Source organism: Nansenia antarctica (assembly GCF_963989245.1).
Source record: "Nansenia antarctica genome assembly, chromosome: 4".
NCBI lineage: Eukaryota > Metazoa > Chordata > Actinopteri > Argentiniformes > Microstomatidae > Nansenia > Nansenia antarctica.
Genome location: NC_137689.1, coordinates 22,633,881 through 22,656,726, shown reverse-complemented (window position 1 = coordinate 22,656,726; position 22,846 = coordinate 22,633,881). Strand labels below are relative to the sequence as shown.

The 22,846-nt window shown below is 43.0% G+C and overlaps 1 protein-coding gene across 1 annotated transcript; it reads left to right on the top strand.

The window, feature by feature from the left end:
• Nucleotides 1–682: 682 nt before the first annotated feature.
• Nucleotides 683–1,579, top strand: bhlha9 (basic helix-loop-helix family, member a9; the record flags this gene model as incomplete). The annotated part of the gene is made up of 1 exon (XM_080528533.1): nucleotides 683–1,579. The coding sequence occupies one exon, from the start codon at nucleotides 683–685 to the stop codon at nucleotides 1,577–1,579; it is 897 nt and encodes a 298-aa protein (XP_080384659.1).
• Nucleotides 1,580–22,846: the final 21,267 nt, after the last annotated feature.

Sequence of the window (22,846 nt, the reverse complement as noted above, 5' to 3'; positions counted from 1 at the left end):
AGTTTTCAATGCATTTGTGGATTGTGGCTACACTGAAGCAGGTATCATACACTGAAGCAGCCTCTAAAGAAACCTAACCCTACATTATGTTCACGTGAGTTGAAAGCAGGTAGCATTGACAAAAGATATATGTTCGGTGAAACTGCACAGGCTAACCCGGCGCGCAAAAGTTATTGAAAAAGATATGGAAAAAGATAAGGAGGAAGCGATTGGTGTCACGAGAAATGAAAAAGCATGTACAGTAAGTCATTCATCATGCCAAAATGAAAACTTTGCTTCTGCTTATGTATTACACAGACAGACGAGGTGAGGTGTTGAAACACTTAGAAATCCTACAGGGATGAGAGGGAGTGTCAGTGGAAGAGGAGGAGGAGGTGACAGCGCCATATGCCTGGAGGGCACCCATAAAGCTGGAGAGAGAGCGCACCATTCCTCATGGGTGACTGTACCATGTGACTGCAGGAGCTTTAAAAAGCAGGCCGACCCGTCCCGCGGAGGCACAAGTAATCACAAGGCACCGAAGGAGGAGGAGATCTGGGCTGTCGGCACAGCACCCAACACCGACAGCCCCCATAAACAACCCCACGGGTTGAGGAGAGAGGTCCTGTCAGCGGCAGCGACGCTGCATCTACCTCACCGCTCCTAAACACAGCAGTAACACAGCGTGCCCGTACAGCCAGGGATGATGAGCTGCAGCAGCCAGGCAGGGTCGGAGTTCTCTGAGGAGGAGCTGGAGCTCAGCATGCTGGGACCGGGCGATGAAGACGACGACGACGACGGGAGCGACGGTAGCCCCAAGGGGCCCTTTCAGGACAGCGAGGGATCAGCCAGCAGCCCCGGCGAGGACCTGGAGGAGGGCCAGGGCAAGAAACGGAGCCGTCCCGTCCGCTCCAAGGCCCGCCGCGTGGCCGCCAACGTGCGCGAGCGCAAGCGCATCCTGGACTACAACCAGGCCTTCAACGCCCTGCGCGTGACGCTCAACCACGACCTCAACGGCAAGAGGCTCTCCAAGATCTCCACGCTGCAGCGGGCCATCAACCGCATCTCCGCCCTCTCCGTCTTCCTCAGCTCCAACCCGCCCGGGAAGCCCTGCGCCCACCGGGAGTGCCACAGGCCGTCCGCGGGGCCCGTCGGGATGGGGGCGAAACGGGCCGAGCCGTCCAGGGCAGCGGCCCCTCGTCTGGAGCCCCAGAGCTACGTGCCGTGGCAGTCGTCGCTCTCCCATCAGATGCAGCCCCAGCAAGGCCCTCCTCACCCTCAACGGCTGCCCGTCGAGCCACACCTCTATATGGATAGCATGGGCTCCTCTTGCCCCCCATCGCCGCACTACCCCTGCTACACGTCAGAGGGCCAGCTTTACCCCTCACATGGACATTGTGGTAACCCACCGGACCAGCCACCTAGCCCTGTCAGATACACCCAGGTGGGTGAGGGGCTGGGGTACCAGCCAGGGGTGTGGGCCTCCTGTGCCCAGGGCTACATGGACACTTTTGTGGAGCCGTCTCCAGCTCTCGGCCTCCCTTGGCAGGTGAGCTACCTCCAGGAGACCGGCCCCCAGCACAGCCTCCCCCTGCTCTGACACAAGGGGCAGAACAGGCTACATCCACCACTGTGATCCCTGGAGTCTGGAGAACAGACCAGCAAACTGTCAAATGATCTCAGGGAGAACTGTTCTCAATCGATTCAGTATTACTTTACTACTCTCTAAAGCAAAGAAGAGACACTGATCTTTCAAAACGTGCTATATAGCAATGTAAATATGATAGCGTTGAATGGAATGGGAATCTAGATGACAGAATGTTGTAAACATTACTGTTAAAGCCTTGCTTTTTCAAAACTTAAACCCAATGAATGTTTTTATATGTACAACGTTCAACTACTCAACTCGTGTTAAAAGTCTGAATGTATGGGCATTGGGAAAAGTGCACACTACTGAAATGTGATCCAAATCGTTGTTAACAAAGTAATTTATTTCAGTATTATAAGTATATTACATTTTGTACTGTTGTTCAACTTCATAATAAACTTTTTTACTCAAATCTTGCAGTATTTGCTTCATTGAACTATCTGTACATTTGATAAATGACAGTGGTGTGTGCACGTATGTGCACGTATGTGCAAAGATGTTTTTGCACAGTGCCTGTGTGGAACTTATGCAAGCTTTTGTGTGTGTGTGTGTGTGTGTGTGTGTGTGTGTGTGTGTGTGTTTGATTATAGCCCTAAGGTCTGAGGCCGCTATCTTCTTGGGTCTCAGATGACAGGGGTCTTTCTCTCAACTGAGAAATTTGTTTTCTTGCCCATTCTTGTCATATTTCTAAGAAAAGAAAAGCCAAGGTGTTATTTACTTTACAAGGCGAAGTAAAAACATGGACCAACAGTGGGTCAATATCACCTCTCCTGTGTGGACCCCGAATCATACAGGAATGCTGGGATTGTGGAATGTGTCTCTGTGTTTGTCTCTCTGTCTGTGTGTGTGTGTGTGTGTGTGTGTGTGTGTGTGTGTGTGTGTGTGTCTGTGTGTGTGTGTGTGTGTGCATGAGCGAGCGAGTGTGTGCGTGTGTGTGTGTGTGTGTGTAAAAGAGTGTGATCATAAGCATGCACGTGTCTGTAACAAACACCTTTACCAAACATCAGACAACCAAACAACTGCTTACAACAGTAAGGGTCACTAAGGGAATCTCAGCTGGCCGTGGCACTGTTCAAGGAAGAAACAAATCTCCTCCTACCCGCACCTGTACTCACAACAACACCCTCCCCTGCTATATGTCATGGAAACAGCTTTAATATTAGACTATAGGACTGAGCCTACAGACAGATTTATGAGGGCTCAGGAAGGAAGCCCATGCCCCGTCATCAGTGCGGTGAAATCCCCTGTTGGGCTTCTCCGGCCCGCGGGTGCAACGGGGTGTGTGTGAGCGCTGTTTGAACACCATGGGGGTCTCCCAGGATGGGCCCAGGGCCGCTGCTGAAAGGAGCTGGCCTGAGGAAAACAACTGGGGGGGGCTGAATGGAGAGTATGTGTGTATGGGATGTGGATGAGTTGGAAAGCGGGGGGGTTGGCGGTTCACAATAGAAAGAGGGGTACGTACCGGTAAGTAGTGAGAAAGAGGAGAATGAGAGAGGGAGGGAAATAACTTCAATCATTTCCTTCTTTACAGACGTGAATCATTGGAAAACCTTGACTCACCGGCCTAATCTCACCTTAGAATACACTTGACTGACAGATGGCAGTGACGGCATCTCCTCTACCCGCCCGTATGGCTGAGAGCCAGGTCTACGCTGCCGACTTGGCTGTTAACCTGTCTGCCTGGATCCACCATTATACCCGTGAGTGAAAGTGTGGCCGCCATGTATTGTGTACCACTCTTAATATCCCTATTTGGCGCTGTAGTGTATAGTGGGGTTGAGCACTCTGTAAAATCATAAAGTATGTTGGTATCAAGGCAAGGCAAGGCAAGTTGATTTGTATATAGCACATTTCATACAACAAGGGCAATTCAAAGTGCTTTACATATAGCACTAAAAGAAATACAGAAAAAGAAGGATAGTAATACAAATAAAAATAGAAATAAAAATGGAGACCTATAGATACCTATAGATACATCTATATAGAAGCTGAATAGATTTCACAACATAATAAGACCATGAATAAAAAGATATAAATAAAAATGTAGTTACCGCAACTGTATTCAAGCGCTGCTCTTCCCGATATGACGTGTGAGATTGCAGTGGTCTGGTCTGTATTTAGTATAAGAACTCCCAGGTAGAATATGTTGATTTGTGATAGTGACGCACAATAATACTTGTGATACAATAGAAATGCGGCCTGTAAGATACAGTACATACAGTACATACAGTGTAGTATATAGAGTACGTTGTACCCGTGCGGAGAAGTAAATACACAGTTAGACATATTAGTTCTCTACACTTTTAGAGGGCAGCCTCCACTTATTGTGTGTTTGACTACGGCAACAGTTTTGTAACTTTTCCCCTACTTTTCGGTCAGAAATACAAACACATTCGAGGAAGTTTCAAGAGATCTAGAATAAAGACACAGTATGTTGTGGTCTTTATGCAGAGGGAGCTTTCTCAGCCCGGGTTTGTCATGGTGTGACTCACCTGAGGGTTTACCTCACGTCTCGAACACATCAACCCGCCAGCGATGCATCTGTCAGACCGTCCCGCCTCCATGACGTCCTCCGCCACCGTGCTGACGGAAAAGCAAATAACAGAATGGGTGTGAGGAACGGTGCCAAGATGCTGAGGAGTGTTTTTTTACATGTGTCCATAGGCATGTGTACAACACAGAAGTGAGTCACCCACGAGACCCTGACGGTTTAATCACACCCCACAACCAAGGTACTTCAGAGACACACACAAACACACACAGACAGAGACAGATAGACAGACACACGCACACATACACACACCCACACACCCACACACCCACACACACACACAGGTCTATAGTACACACTTTTCACAGGAACCTATGACATCACAAACTATGGAAGCCTAAGGACAAATCTGACACCTTACATTTGTTCCCATGACATGTATAAACAACCTGATGATGACTACTGGATGTTACTTTCCCAGACACACATAAATCACTGTCAGGCAGTAAATCAAATAACATCCCAGGTACGTCCTGCCTCCAGTTGCAAAACATAAGCACTCTAGGGAAGAAGAGGAGATGATACTAAACTCGAAACATGCATATTAATTAGGCTGATGTTTATGAGGTTCTTTGACTGTCAAGTTACACCGATACGATGACACTGTAGAAGCTATTTCAAAGGGGGTCTTTTAATTGAATGTTCTGTTTATGATATAGCACTTTTTTTGCCCCGAACACGGGCTCGACGTTGACCTGAGAATGAATCACTCTCCTTGTGAAACATGTTCCTCCATGACGTTCTCCCCCGTCAATCTGATGGGAAAAAAAACTAATGTAAGAGAAATTGCCATGTGGCTGATTAGTGTAGTTTCAGACTAGAGTGTGCTTGTGGGAATATGTAAGACACATAGGTGTCACCCACCCTTCATATCAGGATTCCAATAATGCAGGTGTTAACTGTTGACCACTAGGTGGCAGAACAGGACAGTTGTGTTCAGTGGGATGCAGGTAGCCAGGCACCTCTCAAGTGTTTTCTGAAGAAGAAAAAAAAAGAATCTAGACCAGAAACCCATGCAATTGCATCTAGTAACCAACTGGTGGCAGCACCAGGCAGGATATGGTCAATAAGGGAGGGTGAAATAGTTGTATCTTGGCCTAGATGCAGGCTCAGAGCATGTCGTACTGTATGTATGGTAGTATCTACAGGGATGGTGCCAGGGAACATGTGACCAGGTAAGCATCATGCTGACTTTGTAGTGTCTGACACGTACACTCCATACAATGTCACACAAGACTTTCTCATCTCTCTCAGCGGTCTCTGCCGCATCTGTCAGCAGGATGATGGTGTAAATTGTGTGTGTCACTGTTCCGGAAGGAGGACAGAGAAGAAATCTGATAGAGACCAGAGAAGGGGGGGACCAGGGAATCTATCTCCTCTTTCTCTCTCTCTCTCTCTTAAACCTTGACAGGTGACAGGAAATAATAATAATAAAATAAAATAAAATAAAATAATAAAAAATAAATAATAATAATAATAATAATAATAAAATAGATGTTATTTAAAAGCGCCTTTCTCAAACTCTAGAAACTCTAGAACTCAAGAAATGAAAAAAAAGAAGAAAAGAAATAAAGAACAGAAGCAGGACAATAAACGACAAAAGAAACACCACAAACAGAAAAGGCAGCTATGGGAGACAGTGTTAGTTAGGACCCAGGCCGTGCTGTACAGAGGCGAGTCTGAACACATGCGTCTTGAGTCTGGTCTTGAATGTGTTGAAAGTATCCGAGCATCGGATGGCTGGTGGAAGTGAGTTCCACAGCTTGTGTGACGCCTTGTGTGGGGTTGGAGTAGGTCAATGAGGTAGGCAGGCAGGGGCCAGGCCATGGAGTGCCTTAAAGGTGAGGAGGAGGATCTTAAAGGAGATTCTGTGTTTTATGGGGAGCCAGTGAAGTTGTTGCAGGGTGGGGGTGATGAACCCCCACGGTTTAGTGCAGGTGAGGATCCTGGCAGCAGAGTTTTGGACATATTGTCGCTGGTTCATGGTTAATCCAGCTGGGAGGTGAAAGCACAACGTACACAACATATCCATCAAACCAACCCTGCATTAAGAGCAAACACCCTCATCCATCCTCTAAACTACTCCAGGCACAGGCCTCAAAGGGGTGGCAAACTTGAAATCCGATGTGTGTGTTTGTGTGTGTTTGTGTGTGTGTGTGTGTGTGTGGAAGGGCGTTCTCCACTGTAAAGCTAGCCTGTTGCAACCATCAATCTGTGTGTGCTCCTCCTCTGGACACTCCCCTTATGTCAGAGTGCATTCATCACTTAAGACAGCCAGTCAATAGTATGACACTTAGTGATATCACTTCAGTAGCATGTCTGAAGACGTCTGGAGGTGGACAAACCCCCCATACCATTTTCAAGGGAGGGTTCGAGAGAGGGAGGAGGAGATCAGGAACAATCTGAGACACAGTTTCGTTTTTCACGATTGGGTCATGGCCCTTTGATGAGAAGACATGACGCAAGCTTGTTTCAGCTCGAGGATAACAATAAGATGCGACATTGTAGTTCCCTGGCCTGACTGCAACAGTAAAAATAGCAGCAGCTTCCTGGTGTTCCTGAATAGGAGGGGACAGGTATGGAGACCTGGGACAAAGGTGATTCTCTGACCAAAGACAAGCAACACATTTCCCAAGGCACCATGGTTACCTTGCTAAGGCTGACAGAAAAGTGACAGAGACACAGAGTCTGCCTGTCTCCCTGAGTTTGGGCCCCAAAACTCAGAGAACTAGATCACAGTTGTGAGCAGTGTGCCGATGGCTGTGTGAAGGTGATATCATTGGGAGTGTTTGATTGCCTCTGTCACTTGTCATTGAAGGTCTGAGGTTTCGTCACAGCAGGGTCTCTTCCTTGCAGAGTTGAAGCCAATCGGGAGTCATGCTGGGAACTTTCTGCCCTTCTATCTTGGCCACGTACCCGGTCCCTGCAGACGCCTCCTACCTGACTCCATCACTGGGATGCTCTGATTAGGACTCATGATTATTAGTCATTGCACACATCCTTTTAATTTCCTGTCATTATTCCCTGGCAGATTGTGTTGCTTATTTGCTGATGGAGTGAGCTGATGGAGCCTTTCATTTCTCAGCTCTGCTGCAGGCAATAATCAGGTGGTTGTGCCGTTTAATAACATTTATCTGATCCAAAAAATGTTCCATGTTCTATTTTGACATGCCCTGATAGTTCAGATTCATCCGTTTACCTTACTAGTGTATCTAAGCCTTGTATTGGCAGACAAGGCCTTTTGGTTGCCTTAATGGCTATGTAATTTCAGCGTTGGTAACGTGCAATTAAGTCTTCGTTCTCTTCCCTTATGTCCCCTCTTTTTGCAATTACGCTGTCTTGAGTTGGTCTATCGATCGTTCATCAAAACCGCTCAGAGGACAGTCTGTTCCAATTAAACACACATCACACGTGTTGGGAGAAAATCAGATAAAACCTTGTCTGAAAAACATCTAGGGCATCCTTCAAATGTCAGCCTCCAGACTAGCCCCTCTGAGAGGCAGACGTCTCAGATCTCAGATCTGTACTGTAGGACTGAGAGAATGCTACCAACATGACAACAGTCTCATTCAAGGCAAGTTTCAAAGAGACTGTAGAGGTACTGAACAGGATCTAGGTTCCATTTGAGTACAACTAGCCTAAATGTGACTAATAAACTAATAGACTAGTTGACTCTCTTGATAGGGTTCTTCTAGTACTTGTTCCATGCCAAAGTGACAATGTGATCTCTGAAGGCCAGAATTATCTGTCCATACAATTTCTAGATATTCATATTTTTTCTGTACTCCTTTAATACATCTAGCCTCCAAAACATATAATATTAGAAAATACAATAGTTACCAAGGTATTTTAAAAATAATAATACACTATGCCTTTTCCCTTTGCCTAGTGGTATTTCCCTGCGATAGTGTTAGGCTATTTTTTGACGTACAAAACACTGACTGCACACGCACACATACACACGTTCAGACACATTCACTTCAGCATAAGGAACCTGTTCTCTGACCTGTCCTCTCTTTCGCTTTGATAAAGTGCTGTGGCACCGCAATTCAATCTGCTCAATGTGTCTGCAGCTCGACAGAGAAATGAAAATCCACATTGACCATGAAAGCAATCAAAAAGCAAACATACTATGAAACTCAACTAGACGACCGCCTTCTCCACCTCCCAACTACACTGCTGCCTTAAGCTATGATGAAATTATACAGAAACAACATCATAGCTGCCTGTGTACACAAACTCACACAAAACGCACAATAAGTAAATACTGTAAACTAGCGTATGTGAGAAACGAATACAATATTTCACTCTTTTAACACCCAGTGAAAATATTAAATGCAAGAGAAGAAAATATGGCATAGAAACCACGCTTTGTATGTAAATGTCCTGTAGGACTGGTATGATGCATTTCGGTTGGCTGAGTAATGCTCTAATTAAAAGCCAAAGGGGAGGGACTGTTATTAATTCCATTTCCACCTGATCACATGCTGCCCCGCATTTCACGTTATTATGGGTAACGCCTTCCAATCAAATATGTCTGGTTTGCAATCTATCGACAAAAGTATGCCGTAGGGTCTACGGAAAAACACTAACAGTGTGACACTGATAGTGACAGTGACTTGTGTCTTAGCAGGAGGAAGTCCTTGTTAGTTGATGTGGTATGGAGCATGTCAGCTGAGTAAGCTACTCAGGTGTGTGTGGCGCACAGATGCCTCCAGCACCTCGATTCCCCCAACACCTATGCCAGGATCCTGTTTGTGGACTTCAGCTCTGTATTCAATACCATCATCCCAGCTCTTCTCCAGGACAAGTTGTCCCAGCTAAGCGTGCCTGAGCCCACCTATAGACAGACAGGAAGCAGCACATGTATGTGGCTGGGCAAGCTTGACTCAGAGCCCCAGACCATCAGCACTGGAGCCCCGCAAGGCTGTGTGCGCTCTCCTCTCCTCTTCTCCCTCTACACTAACAGTAGCACGTCTAGCCACCCTTCTGTCAAACTCCTGAAGTTCGCGGATGACGCAAAGTTCGCAATAGGCTCTGTGCATAAGTGTAGTTTTGAATATACTGTTTCCCCAAAGGCCAGCATACCAGTTTCTGGTTTTACTTGTCTCTGTATCACCACAAACAACAATATGAGTGCTATGCTGCAGGTTTGAAGAAATAGGAAGTACAATGTACGTGATTCGTACACATTTCAGAGAAGTGTGGGTGGCTCCAGTGAGGATTGCTGCCGTTGTTGTGTTGTTAACACAAACTCGCTAGTCAAGCCAAAATACTGCAAAGAAATGGATTCAATGAGTAATCCCACTGCTACCTAGTTAACAGTGGAGGCTGGTGACTTCCAGAATTGAGGAGGCCAATTTTTTTCCGCTTGCTCACTTCACTCACGATGGAATGTTCCCTGTTCTTCTTATCTGTCAACGAAATCGACTACATTAAAAATAAAACTGTTCAATAAATCCTAAATGTTGTCTACCTATTCGATGTATAAATCGCGCCAGAATCTCGCCGACTTCCGAGGTCATTTTAAGCAAAAGTATTTGGCCAAATGAGCTATTATTTTCAGGGATAATAGCCATGGGTGTTCTAGACGTGTCCTGCAAAGGACATAGGGCACTCGTAGCCACTATGGCGAGTGTTTCTTTGACTGAAGTGACTGGCGAATTCTCAAAATGGCTTCATGTGATTGGACGAACAAAATGTCAATCTTTCAGCCCTGGACTCAATGCATGGTGAGGCCAGGCCTCCAGGGTTCGAGTTATAAGCTGATCTCTGTGGGGGTCTCCAAAATAACAGTGCGAAATGTTCTCATGCACGCGCGAATCATGCCCACACAGCGATGGGACTTACAAGTTTTAATTAGCTATAGGCAGTAGCGGATTAAGGTGGTCAGTGGCCCTAGGCTACTCCTTTGTGTGAGGACCCCCCGCCCCCATACACAAGCCTCCCCCCTCCCCAAAATATACAACTCACGAGCACCCTGCACACACACCACTCATAATGCTTTACCATAAAACACTTAAACACTTTAATAACACAATAACACAACAGTGTTAATAATGCAAAGAATTAAAAAAAAAGTTCAGTGCATTCAGTTCTGTCTCTATTGCTCTCCTCTCCCGTTGTCTCTCTGTTACTGTCCTGTTGTCCGTCTCTCTGTTGCTCCCCTCAGCTCTAAATGACAGAAATGAATTAGCTAATTAGTTGGCATGTAAACATATAGTTAGGGTTGGGTACAGTTTGGGTTTTATTCGATACCGGTGACAAATCGATACTTTAAAAACGGTACCGGTACCGAAACATCATCCTCATCCTCATCCTCCTCCTCAAATACCAACATATCCTGACGCTACAGCTGCAGGCTACTCATTTCACCACATCAACAGCCCCACATGAAACAACAGCTATAAAAGCGATAGTCACACATGTATCTCGGCCAATAATTGTGTTATTTTTGCTATACAGAAGGAGCGAAAAATACATGTACACTAGGTTAGTAAAAAGTAAAAGCCACCTTACCTTTACGGAGACAAGATAGACCTGTTTGGTCTGTTTTCAGTAGGCTGCCGTCGCGGTCCTGGAACCCATGATGCTGACGTCCGATGTTCTTTCTTTATCCAAGATTGGATGAACGGGAGAGGGTAAAAAAATTGCCTTTTTTTGGGCGGCATGGTAGCTACTGTATGTATATACTCCTGTATAGCTAATGAATGAATGTTTGCTTCTCAATAATAGGCTAGGTGCACAATCTCACTACTTCCTGAAAGGCAACTGGTATATGAACATATCCTGTCTCACTCTATTGGTTTAATTGATTAATCAGCTGTGCACTGTGTGTTCCAACGGTTTACCGCACAGCTGATTAATCAACCTTTTGCTGTTGCACAATATTCTACTGCGCCCCATGGTGTCTTGGTGGTGAAGTGCAGGCAGTCAAAGGCCTACTGTCATTCACAGGAGATTAATGGTGCGCGTAGCTCTTTTGGAAAACGTGTTTATTTTACAATATTTATAATATAAATTAAATAATATTCATTACATTGACATTTTGATCAAATAATAGTTGTGGTAATGTATTATTAGCGACCCCCACAGATTTTTGATTTTACTGCCTTCATGGGAGCTCAGAGAGTCTCAGACCATTTCTATGGGAGCTCAGCTCCCATTGGCTCCCACATAACTCGAACCCTGCAGGCCTCCCTTGCCCACCCATTTTCAGTGATTTGGCCAATCACATATTGCCATGAAAAAAATTGCATTACATTGACTTCTATGAGAAACCACTTTCCTGGGGGAGGCCTGGCCTCCCTCAATACAAACAGATAGGGATTCTGGCCTGTAGGTGCTTTACAATTGCAATATTGGGTTTTAGCCATGGAAAAATTCAGATTTATGAACAAAACGGAAATAATATTAATATATTTTAGTTTTTTGTTAAATAAATAAAATAAATATAATTATTGCTGTTTTAAATCTCTCTCTCTTCTCTCAAAGTATTGGGGAGGCCAGGCCTCCTCCACCTCTATGGAGGAGCCTCCACTGCTAGTTAACTATAACACTACTTTACATTGTTAGCAGGCTCACAAAACAAGCTGTGTTAGTTGACTAGCGATGTGTCTTTGATTTTCCACAGCGAAAGAAAAGATACATATTGGTAATTTGTTAACTTTCACCTTACTTACACCTTACGTCCCATCAAGGTTTGTGTCAGTACCACATAAAGATTTTAAGTAGGCTACACTTTTAGAGACGTTCAAGTTCACCTAACTCTATATATCTGTGTTAGCAATGCCTGGGGGTTTACGGTGTTCTTAACAGACTGAGGTCATTCTTTGTTCCCCAGGCCTTTATGAAGGTAAGGCTCCCCCAGTGATGCCTCAGTCTTGTTCTGGTGTTCTTGAACTAATTCTCTCGAAACAGGGCTGCCGGTTTAGCTCTTCATTGCTCTATTTGTATGAATATCAACAGAATGCACCATAATCTCTCATGGCTCCTGCTGAACGCAAATGAGTATCCAGTCTTTAGATTTTATTTAGGATTTATATTTTACGATATATATACATTTTTAAAACACAGCATTTTTTGTTTGATTTTACCAATTAGTGTATAGTAGCAACAAACATAACCACCAAACCAGTTAAGCTAGTTCAGGATATCTGAAGACCCAAGGACAAATCTCCTAATATACAGAGCCATCACTGAATGGAATTCTATACCAAAATCACTTTTCTCAGGCAAAAACTAAATCCACCTTCAAGAATACAATAAAAGAACCTCTAATGCGATCGACCGATTGGACAGATACTAATCCCACTGAATGTTTAATGTACAGTGGGGTGCACAAATGTGGACACCCCTGGTTTAAATGTCTGTTACGATTAATCTCCAAGTGATTGAAAGCAAACCTGAACACTAAATGCTAAACATGACACCTTTCTGCACATTTTAAAGCAGGTTTCTAATTTATTGGGGGTGCTAGGCCAACTTTCTATGCTCCATCTTGTCCTATGGACCATGATGTCAGCAAACACCTGAGGGTGTAGGACATGGCTTCTTTCCTGAAATATAGAACTCAATGTCAACAAACAGCAAACTGCTTCTTTGCACTGACATCCTCTGAGGTGGAGTGTTGGGGATGTGTAGGTTTGCTCTGGGGAGAACAACCCTTATGATGACCTCATCAAGCATGTACAGCTCTGCAGCAACAAGCATGTAGGATAGTTGGTCAAAAGGGCAAAGAACAGAGAGATCTCCTCTCACATGAAGATGTTTTACTCTCCTGAACCACTCCACCTCAAGTGCCAAGAAAAGCAGTTTGCTGTAGTGTTGACATTGAGTTCTATATTTCAGGAAAGAAGCCCCTTGGTGTTTGTCCTAAGCCCTCAGGTGTTTGCTGACATCATGGTCCATAGGACAAGATGGGGCATAGAGAGTTGGCCTAGCACCCATTTGATGACCCATTTTCACATTGAGAGGTAAGAGAAGTGAGAAATCATGGCTTTACATACTTTATCTACAGCCAATTGCCATTAATAACAATGACTTGTTGTAACTTTTATTAGCAGAAGAGATTTACATAAGCTACATAAACAGATTACAAATTGAAACCCTGAAGAAAGCAACGTGTTGCCAAGACATTAGTTGAAGAGGTAATTAGCGCCACAGCGTGTGTGAGGCTCTCTTTAAGTCTTTTATGATTTTTTATTTTATTTTATTTTATTACGATCCCGCTTAGCTAATCTTCTTGGGGTCCAACACAGAACTAAAAAGACAAAACAAACAATTACATTAAGACATTGCCCACATTTAATAGGTAGACACTAGAGTCTTCTAGACTCTTAGGAAACATGGCAGTCAGGCCAATCATTTGGAACTGGTTTTCACAACAAAACAAAAGTGATGACGAGCAAACAAGTTAAGTGACAAGAACTATCAAATCAGTTAACATACAGGCTGGTATGACATGAAGATGTTCATGTGACATATTATTGCAGACTGACATTATTGCACTAGTACTATTGTCATATCTTGTATTACTTACTATTGAATTGTTCATTGTTGCTGACTGCTGTTGTTGAGTGTGGAGCAAGATCCCAAATTTCACTGTGTCAATTTCAACTGTATGCGATACATGTGACTAATACTATTTGATTTGATTTGATTTAATTTAATGCTTCATACTGCTTCAGATTGGGTGATAGATGAAAGGGTAACACACTACAAAGCTGAAAAGGGGTCAGACCACACGGCTGGACACAGAGCTTGGACTTGCTCTGCTGCCTGAGATACAAGTAAAAGGTTCCTTGAACACAGAAGTTGTTACTGTCCTTTATTTTCTTACAAATGGATTACCTGAACAAGATGTACTTTGACCACAATTATAAAAAAGTAAGGGCATTATACATTTTCCTGGCAGAAATACATTTTGAAGTAGAATGTATACATCGTGTCCTTTGTTTATGTTTTTGGGGGGCAGATTGCTAAGGATAAGGTTTAATATGGTTCTGAATTCAATAACTTCAGTTCGCCTAACACTCATCTAGAAGTCATCACACATCTAGAAGTAAACAGTGTTTTGTTTATGGGGAGATGAAGAATAGCTCTTACATCATAATTGTGGTCTACAAAGGAATGTGTTCTTAACCCATTACTAAAACACAACTCCTTGCAATCGGTTCTGATTGGATGAGACATTTCTTTCATGTTTATTGACTGTCAGAGACCTGTTACCCCATGGGCATAGCATGAATGTGTTTGGAGGTTCTATCAGCCTACACAGCAGGAATGTGTTCTACCAGCCTACACAGAGCCATACATTCTGTCTTTGTGCCTGCAGAAAGAATATTTAATTTATATTTGTATATACATCTACAATAAATACTGTATATATATATATATATATATATATATATATATATATATATATATATACAGTGCCCTCTGTAAGTAATGAGACACTGAAGCACTCTTTCTTCTTTTGGCTTTACCCTCCTTCCTCCTTCCTTTCCTTATCACCATAATCAATTCCTCTCGATCCACAGGATCTGTCCCAGCTGCCTTTAAGACAGTCAGAGTCAAGCTCTGTAATTTCCTCACATGGTTTCCTACCACTGCTACACAGATGACACTCAACTCCACCCCCCCCCCCCCCCCCCCCACCCGCCTGACTCACAGGTGGTGACACGTGTCTCTGCTTTTCTTGCAGACATTTCTGCTTGGATGTCAGCCCGCCACCTCAACTTCAACCTTAACAAGACTTTGTCCCTGGGAAAGCATGCCCTCTCCAAAACTTCTCACAGACAGCAAAGAGCCTTGGGGATGATCCTTGACAACCACTTATCCTGTATGGCGAACATCACAGCGACAGCACACTCCTGAAGATTCTTCCTAGTCTACAACATCAGGAGAATACGTCCATTCCTCAAAAGGGAGCTCCCTGCCTCCGCTTCTGCAGCTCATCCAGAATGCTGTCGCCCATCTGGTGTTCAATCTCACCAATGCACCCATCAGTGACTCTCTGTAGCAGCTTGCATCAGAGAAAGAGCCCCTCCCTACTTGCAAGTGATAGTCAGCCCCCTGTCAATCAGTCATCTCTTCAGGCTACATCTTAACTGTCCCTCTTAAAGACCTCCTCCCCTCTACCCCCTGTACAGTTTCTCTACTTAAAAAAAAAAAAAAAAAAAGCATTCTAGCATGTTACCTGCCAATGGCCCCTGGTCATAGTATAGATCACTTTTACTTACGATGACTGATGATAGATGACTCACTTGCTTTTTTATTCGTTGTAAGTTGCTTTGGGCGTCTGCTAAATGCCAAAAATGTCATGTAAAATGTACCCTCCAAACGTTTAGATTTAGACCTACCCTCCAAACATTTAGGGCCGGTTTCACAGACAAGGCTTAAGCCTAGTCCTGGACTAAATCACACTTTCAATGTAAAATCTCCATTGAAGATGCTTTTTAGTCCAGGATTAGGCTTAAGCCTTGTCTGTGAAACTGGCCCATTCTCAGCTTTTATTTGATGGTATTTGTACACATTGATTAACTTTGTATGCATAGTCTACTGTACAGGTACTGTATTCTTATATAAGTATTAAGATATATATAAGAATACAGTACATGTACAGTAGACTATGCATACAAAGTTAATCAATATATATACTGTATATTTGATATATAATCAATATATATATATATATACACAGTCATGTGAAAAAGATAGGACACCCCATGAAATCCTTTGTCTTTTTCAACATATTTCAAGCTTCATTTGAATAATATTGAGAGATGGTGGTAATAGGACTAAATAAATAAAACTGAAAATAAATATTTTAAAATTGATTTGTAAAATGTAATTAATAGAAATGCGACTTGAGACCCAATGACCAAAACCTGAAACTTGTGTACCTTATCTCACACCAATTCTGCAGAAATACAAACACATGGCTTCACTAATTTTGCAGTTCTAAACCACACAGTTAACAACACAATTCTCTACATTTGGCAGAATCTTCTATGATAAAAAATCTCTTGTGTTTACAAGGAAACCACTACCATTCAGAATGCTAAACTCAAACCACCAATCACACAATCACACTCCTCATAATATGAGGATATTATCGCCTCTGATGAGATTTGGGCCACTTTGGTTGACCATGTTGTTGAAGTGGGTTTCAACCTTGCAAACAGGCAGCAACGGGGAAGGAACGTCATCGGCCAGGATGACATTGTTGAGGTTCCTGGCCAGTGAGGGGGGAACATCACCATTCAACCCTTGGCCCCTCAATAGTGCCCATCTCATCACTTTTCTGGATACACAACACAAACAAATATCCTCACCCCAGCTGAGCAAATGGATAACGCAGAGCAGCCCAGGTTTCCACCAGCTGGTTCATATATGACGCAGGCCCCATGAGCGCATACCCCTTCTACAAGCAATGGAGGTCACATGGTGATATACTGTAGCTGCTGAAGTATATCAGGCCTGTGGCCAGACAGAAACGAAAGGCAGGATGCAGCCTAATTTTCTTTTTCTTTACAGTATATGGAGAAGGCTTATTTTCTTTTTGGTATTGTTTGTTCTGTATGAAGAGCATTTTACAAATCTAACTGTGTATGCTGAGATGTATACAGTATTTCAGAATTTAAAAAACATTCTATTCTTGTATTTGTGTGTTTTATATTTGAGTATGAAAACATAACAGTTTATAACAGGCTACTGTATGTATGCAGTGTAACACTGAAAATGCAAAATGCCTACTGATAGTAGTGTTTTCCGCTGATCATAGTGTTTTCCACATCAGTATTCAATTGGTTCTTAGAAGTGTCTATTCATTTGATGGTGTGTGTGTGTCATTTGACGACAACATTGAATTTAGAGAAGACATAGGCCTAACATTATTTTGAATAATGTGTTTGCTTTTGCAAGAGATTTGTGGAGTTTAGGGTTTTCAGACATCAGACAGACCAACACCCTGCCAACATTTAAACAGGCCCCTCAAAACCCACCTCTTCAAGCCTCTTCAATATTCTTCCAGTCGATGTCAGAGACTGGTAGACAGTTATAGGAAACGTCTAGCCTAATTGATGTTATTTCAGCCAAAGGGGGCAATACCAGCTATTAGGGCATAGGGTGTCCTAACTTTTTCCTCAGTAGGAATTGGCATCTTTGTAAATTTTCTGTTAAATAAATTATAAGAAAGTTCAATTTTCATATTTTTGGGTTCAATTACATCACCTTTATCTACAGATATTTTTTGAAAGAAGACCAAATATTCCATAGTCCATATTAAAAAACAAACAACATATGTCATGGTGTGTCCTAATCTTTTCACATTACTTTTTTTACAAGATATATATATTCTGGGATTGTGTACGAGATGAGGCTTCATTGGCAACATTCCTTAATAGTTTTAGTGCCATTTTTCAGAGATTTCCCTCATATTTTGCACCCCTATGTTTACATAATGTGAAGCGTTAGTACAGTATACTCTCTCTCATAAATGCTAAGATTTGGTTTCATATACTTCATATGTTAGAAATGTCTCTGATTAATTTGACATGTTGTGGTTATATTTATCAACCCACAGATACATTCCATTTGTCAAGTTGCATCACTAATGACTATCTCCAGAATAATGTTTTGTTTTGGCAGAAACCAATCAAAGGGAGCTCATTTTTATTCCAATATAACCCTGAGCCTGGACATGTTTTCTAAGCCACCTCCATTAACTTGAGGAGGGCCAAGAATCAGCATCACCCAACCGGCAAATTTGAGCTAATAGAGTGGGCCAAGCTAATTGTGAGGAGTAAATTGGTCTTCTCTTCAAATGTTATCTGTATGCTAACTCTAGGGTCTTCTCAGGAATATAAAACGACACCTTGTTAAGTGAGAGGACAGGCTCATTTAGACGGGTATTTTCACTGGCTCATCCTAATTGTTTAATTTTCTTATCCTCCTGCAGTCCCCCCTCCTAATGGATTGATTTTTTTTCAGGGAAATTGGTTTGTAAAAAACGTCCATGAGAGGTGAGAATGGGTGGCAGGAGAAGAGGGTGAGGTGGGGGGAGAAGAGGAGAGAATGGGTGGCAGGAGGAGAGGGTGAGGTGGAGGGAGAAGAGGAGAGGGTGAGGTGGGGGGAGAAGAGGGTGAGGTGGAGGGAGAAGAGGAGAGAATGGGTGGCAGGAGGAGAGGGTGAGGTGGGGGGAGAAGAGGAGAGAATGGGTGGCAGGAGGAGAGGGTGAGGTGGAGGGAGAAGAGGAGAGGGTGAGGTGGAGGGAGAAGAGGTGAGAATGGGTGGCAGGAGGAGAGGGTGAGGTGGGGGAGAAGAGGAGAGAATGGGTGGCAGGAGGAGAGGGTGAGGTGGGGGAGAAGAGGAGAGAATGGGTGGCAGGAGGAGATGGTGAGGTGGAGGGAGAAGAGGAGAGAATGGGTGGCAGGAGGAGAGGGTGAGGTGGGGGAGAAGAGGAGAGAATGGGTGGCAGGAGGAGAGGGTGCGGTGGGGGAGAAGAGGAGAGAATGGGTGGCAGGAGGAGAGGGTGAGGTGGGGGAGAAGAGGAGAGAATGGGTGGCAGAAGAGGGTGAGGTGGAGGGAGAAGAGGTGAGAATGGGTGGCAGAAGAGGGTGAGGTGGGGGAGAAGAGGAGAGAATGGGTGGCAGAAGAGGGTGAGGTGGGGGAGAAGAGGAGAGAATGGGTGGCAGAAGAGGGTGAGGTGGGGGAGAAGAGGAGAGAATGGGTGGCAGGAGGAGAGGGTGAGGTGGAGGGAGAAGAGGAGAGAATGGGTGGCAGAAGAGGGTGAGGTGGAGGGAGAAGAGGTGAGAATGGGTGGCAGAAGAGGGTGAGGTGGGGGAGAAGAGGAGAGAATGGGTGGCAGAAGAGGGTGAGGTGGGGGAGAAGAGGAGAGAATGGGTGGCACTGCAGGAGAAGAGGGTGAGGTGGGGGGGAGAAGAGGAGAACGCAAATAAGGGAAGAAGAGTAGAGAAAGGGTGGAATACAATGTGAAGGAAGTAAGGAGATGGGTTGAGATGAGAATGGTGAATGAATGGTTAGGGGGGGTATTTGGCCATTATTAGTCTCTCAGGAGCAAGTGCTCAGATATGATTTGACTTTAAACCAGAAAATTATCTTGACATTAATGCAATTACAATAATGAGAGCACATCCTCACATCTCTAGTGTACTATAAGCTCCCTCCATGCAATGGCTTAAACCCTTTCATCATGGCCGCAAATGAAAAGCAAATGAACATTATTGATGTAGCTCTAACACATTGAGGTCACTTTAAGAATATAGATCATACACATTTACTCAGCCTCAGTCAAATCAGTCTCCCAGGAGAACTATAGAAAAAGGTGCTTTTGCATTTAATGAGAATTGAAATGAATTTAACTTGTTAGTCAAAGACAGACGCATTATATGCCAGACTGACTGCTGAGGATTTACTGTCTTTGTCTGTGGTGCCAATATACACAATTTAATCAATTCCCTCTCCTGCGTCGGAGAAACAGAAAGAAATGGAAAGAAAGGGCTATTACGATGGGAGAACATGTGAGAGAAGGAGAAAGAATTGAACCCCAGCTGTCAAAAGAAGATGGATTCGTTTTGGTGGATTAGGTAAGACAGACAAGTCAGGCTTTATTAAGTCTTTAGAAATATCCCATGTTACGCAAAAGTTTTTGGGTATCCAACTGTACATACCTGAAGCAACCAGAGGCATACAGATTTTGTGATAACATTCACCACAGAGGGTTAAATCAAGAAGAAATAATTACCTTCTCACAAGCTGTATACTGTAGCTGACAAATAGTGCCATCCAGGTTAAGTCAGAGTGTAGGCTGACATGGTATTCCAGATCTAAATATCTTTTTGGATCAAAAGAAACCGAAATATTTCACCTAGAGAAGGTTCAGCTTAGTTTTACATGATATTGTTAATGTACATATTTTATGTTAATTCACATTTACTTGGCACCCTTTCTTTTTGGCATCAAATAAGAGAATAACAATTTCAAACAGATGATGACTTGTTTCTAAAATATATTTTCTAAGCCTAGTCTAGCTCTAAAAATATGTTTTTGTATGCTGTGAACAGCATTGGCTCCTCATTTAAACAGCTTAAAGGCCCACATTAATTACATTTTAACTGATATGTGACATCCTGGAGCTGCACAATATTATTGCACAATGAATCAAGTCCCAAACATGTGCAATGTTTATTTCTGTCAAGGTGACATGGGCCTTTAAATCTAGCACATCTACTACAATACAGTAGTTGGTAATGTTCTCCCTTCCAGTGTTACTTCCCAATGTCCAATCTCAAACTGTAAGGATATTAAATAGCCTAACTAGGTATCCTTGGGTTACTCAATGATTAGGTGACATGGTTACCCTGGAGACAGTCCAGCTTTAATAGACATTAATATGCTGTATAATACCATTTGTAATATATAGCCCCTGGATAAGATTCTCAGCCTATCTTTACTTTACACCTCTATTATTCTGTAATTCCCTTCTAAAGTGTATGCTGCAGAGCCAATTTACTCTGCTTGATTGATGCTATTGAAATTACTGTCACTTTGTTCTCTTCAGAAAGAGTGAGTTTTGCCGTTGTTGATCCACAGACAATTCAATTAAAAGACTGCCTCAAGCCTTCAATCTTTAAAGGCAACCTACAGTATGTCACGACTGTTTATCTTTCAGCACCAAAGCAAAAAAAAACATGTTGGATATAACTTAAATATGCACAGTGATAACTGCTAACTGTATGTGCCCCTGGTTCGGTGGGCTATTTTGGTGAACAGGTAATTAGAATGCAAGAGAGGAGGATTGTTAAAGTGAGAGTCCTCCCCCCACATCTTGAGAGGCGAATGGCCTAACCTAGCTGAACTGTGACTGGCCTGGTGAGCAGAATGAGAACAATTATTCAAGGGGGGTCAGAGGACAATGGGGCTGATAATGAGTGAATGTTAAATTGCTCATTTAAAGTCATGAAGGGACATCCAGCCAGTTTCAAATGAGTTTCATGATTATATATCCATTATGCAGTTTAATCTTAAGCTCCTTTCAATGTTTTTTTTTTCTCCACTACAATACATTCCATTCACTAGTAATGTAACATAAGTAACCTGCTGTGTCACTTCGTAGGGTTGGGTACCGAAAATCGGTACCGGTATATACCGGTTACTTTACATTCGGGTTGCGCAAGCTGTCAAACACGGTGCACCCTCCTACCCTTAAATGTATCCCGTGCGTTGCCAGGTGTTTCATCAAGTTAGATGTGTTCCCTGCTTTACACGCGAATGATTTTAAGCATTTGGACTCCAAACGTACCTTTCCTACAAACTTCGCGTTGTTTTCGTCGAGTTGGGTGAAATGCAGCCACACTTTAGAACGCTGCTTCATTAGGGGCTTCGGCATTCTCGGTGACCTCGTAGCTAGGCTAGCTAGCGAAATTCGATAATATGATGATGATGATGATAATAATAATAATAATAATAATAATAATAATAATAATAATAATAATAATAATAATAATACAATTCAGATAATATAATAATTTAGTATATATGCTTTCACTCACTCTTCTTAACTCGTAACACAACTGCTCAGCTCACTACCACGACACGCACTGAGTGGAAATTTAACAGGCGATGTGACGTCACGAGTCACGAGTTGACTGTTGCATGACACCGGACACCAGGGGGCGAGATAGAAAAGTACCGAAATGAGGTACCGAAATCTCCTTTGCAATTCAGTACGGTAGATACCGAATGTAAAGTAACCGGTATATACCGGTACCGATTTTCGGTACCCAACATAAGTTATGCAGTTGTGTTGTGACAGTATACCAACTCTTATGATGGTAAAATGAGATTATATGTTATTGTGCGCTTTTAATGTAAAAGCACAATGACATATCAACATAACCCACATGACAATTGACTATCATCCCCAAGCACACCCCATGTATATACACCAGCTAGTGAAATCATAAACCATTTGTAGTAAGTAGAAGTAGAAGTAGAAGTAGTTCTTCGTTTTTTACATATTCTGAAACTACAGATTGTAAGCTTTCAAATGATGTGTCATACATTGAAATCGGGATAGTATTTGAATGTTGGTGCACCTCAAAAATGGGAATGGGACAGAATGGGAGAAAAGTGACTCTTATTAAACCGCAGCTACAAACGCTGCTAACAGCGCTAACAGTGGTATATCGCTACGAACGTCTAACTGCGTTTTTATAACATCACAACATGCTCAGAGAACATCGACATGCTAAAAACACATAACTACACATCATTAGATGAACACACAGTCCTTGCTTTTGAACACGCCCTAAAACGAAAGTATGTTTACAAGTCATTATCACTTACCGTAGCCTATGGCAAACGAGAGCAGTGAATTCAATCCACAAATTAAGTATAAGTATTATAAGTATTTAGTGATCGTTACACTGTTATATATTATATCCCTAGGAACCAACATCACAGTCTAAACTCCAGACTGTGAAACAACATATTGCTACAGGTACTTCAAAACTTCAAGTTGTGTGTTATGAAAAAAAATGAAAACCAGATATTGTTGACACAATAAGTTTCACTTTCACTTTTCGACCCCTTCGATTCTGCGATTGGTTTGTGGTTTCACCAGCGGGCGTCACATATGACTA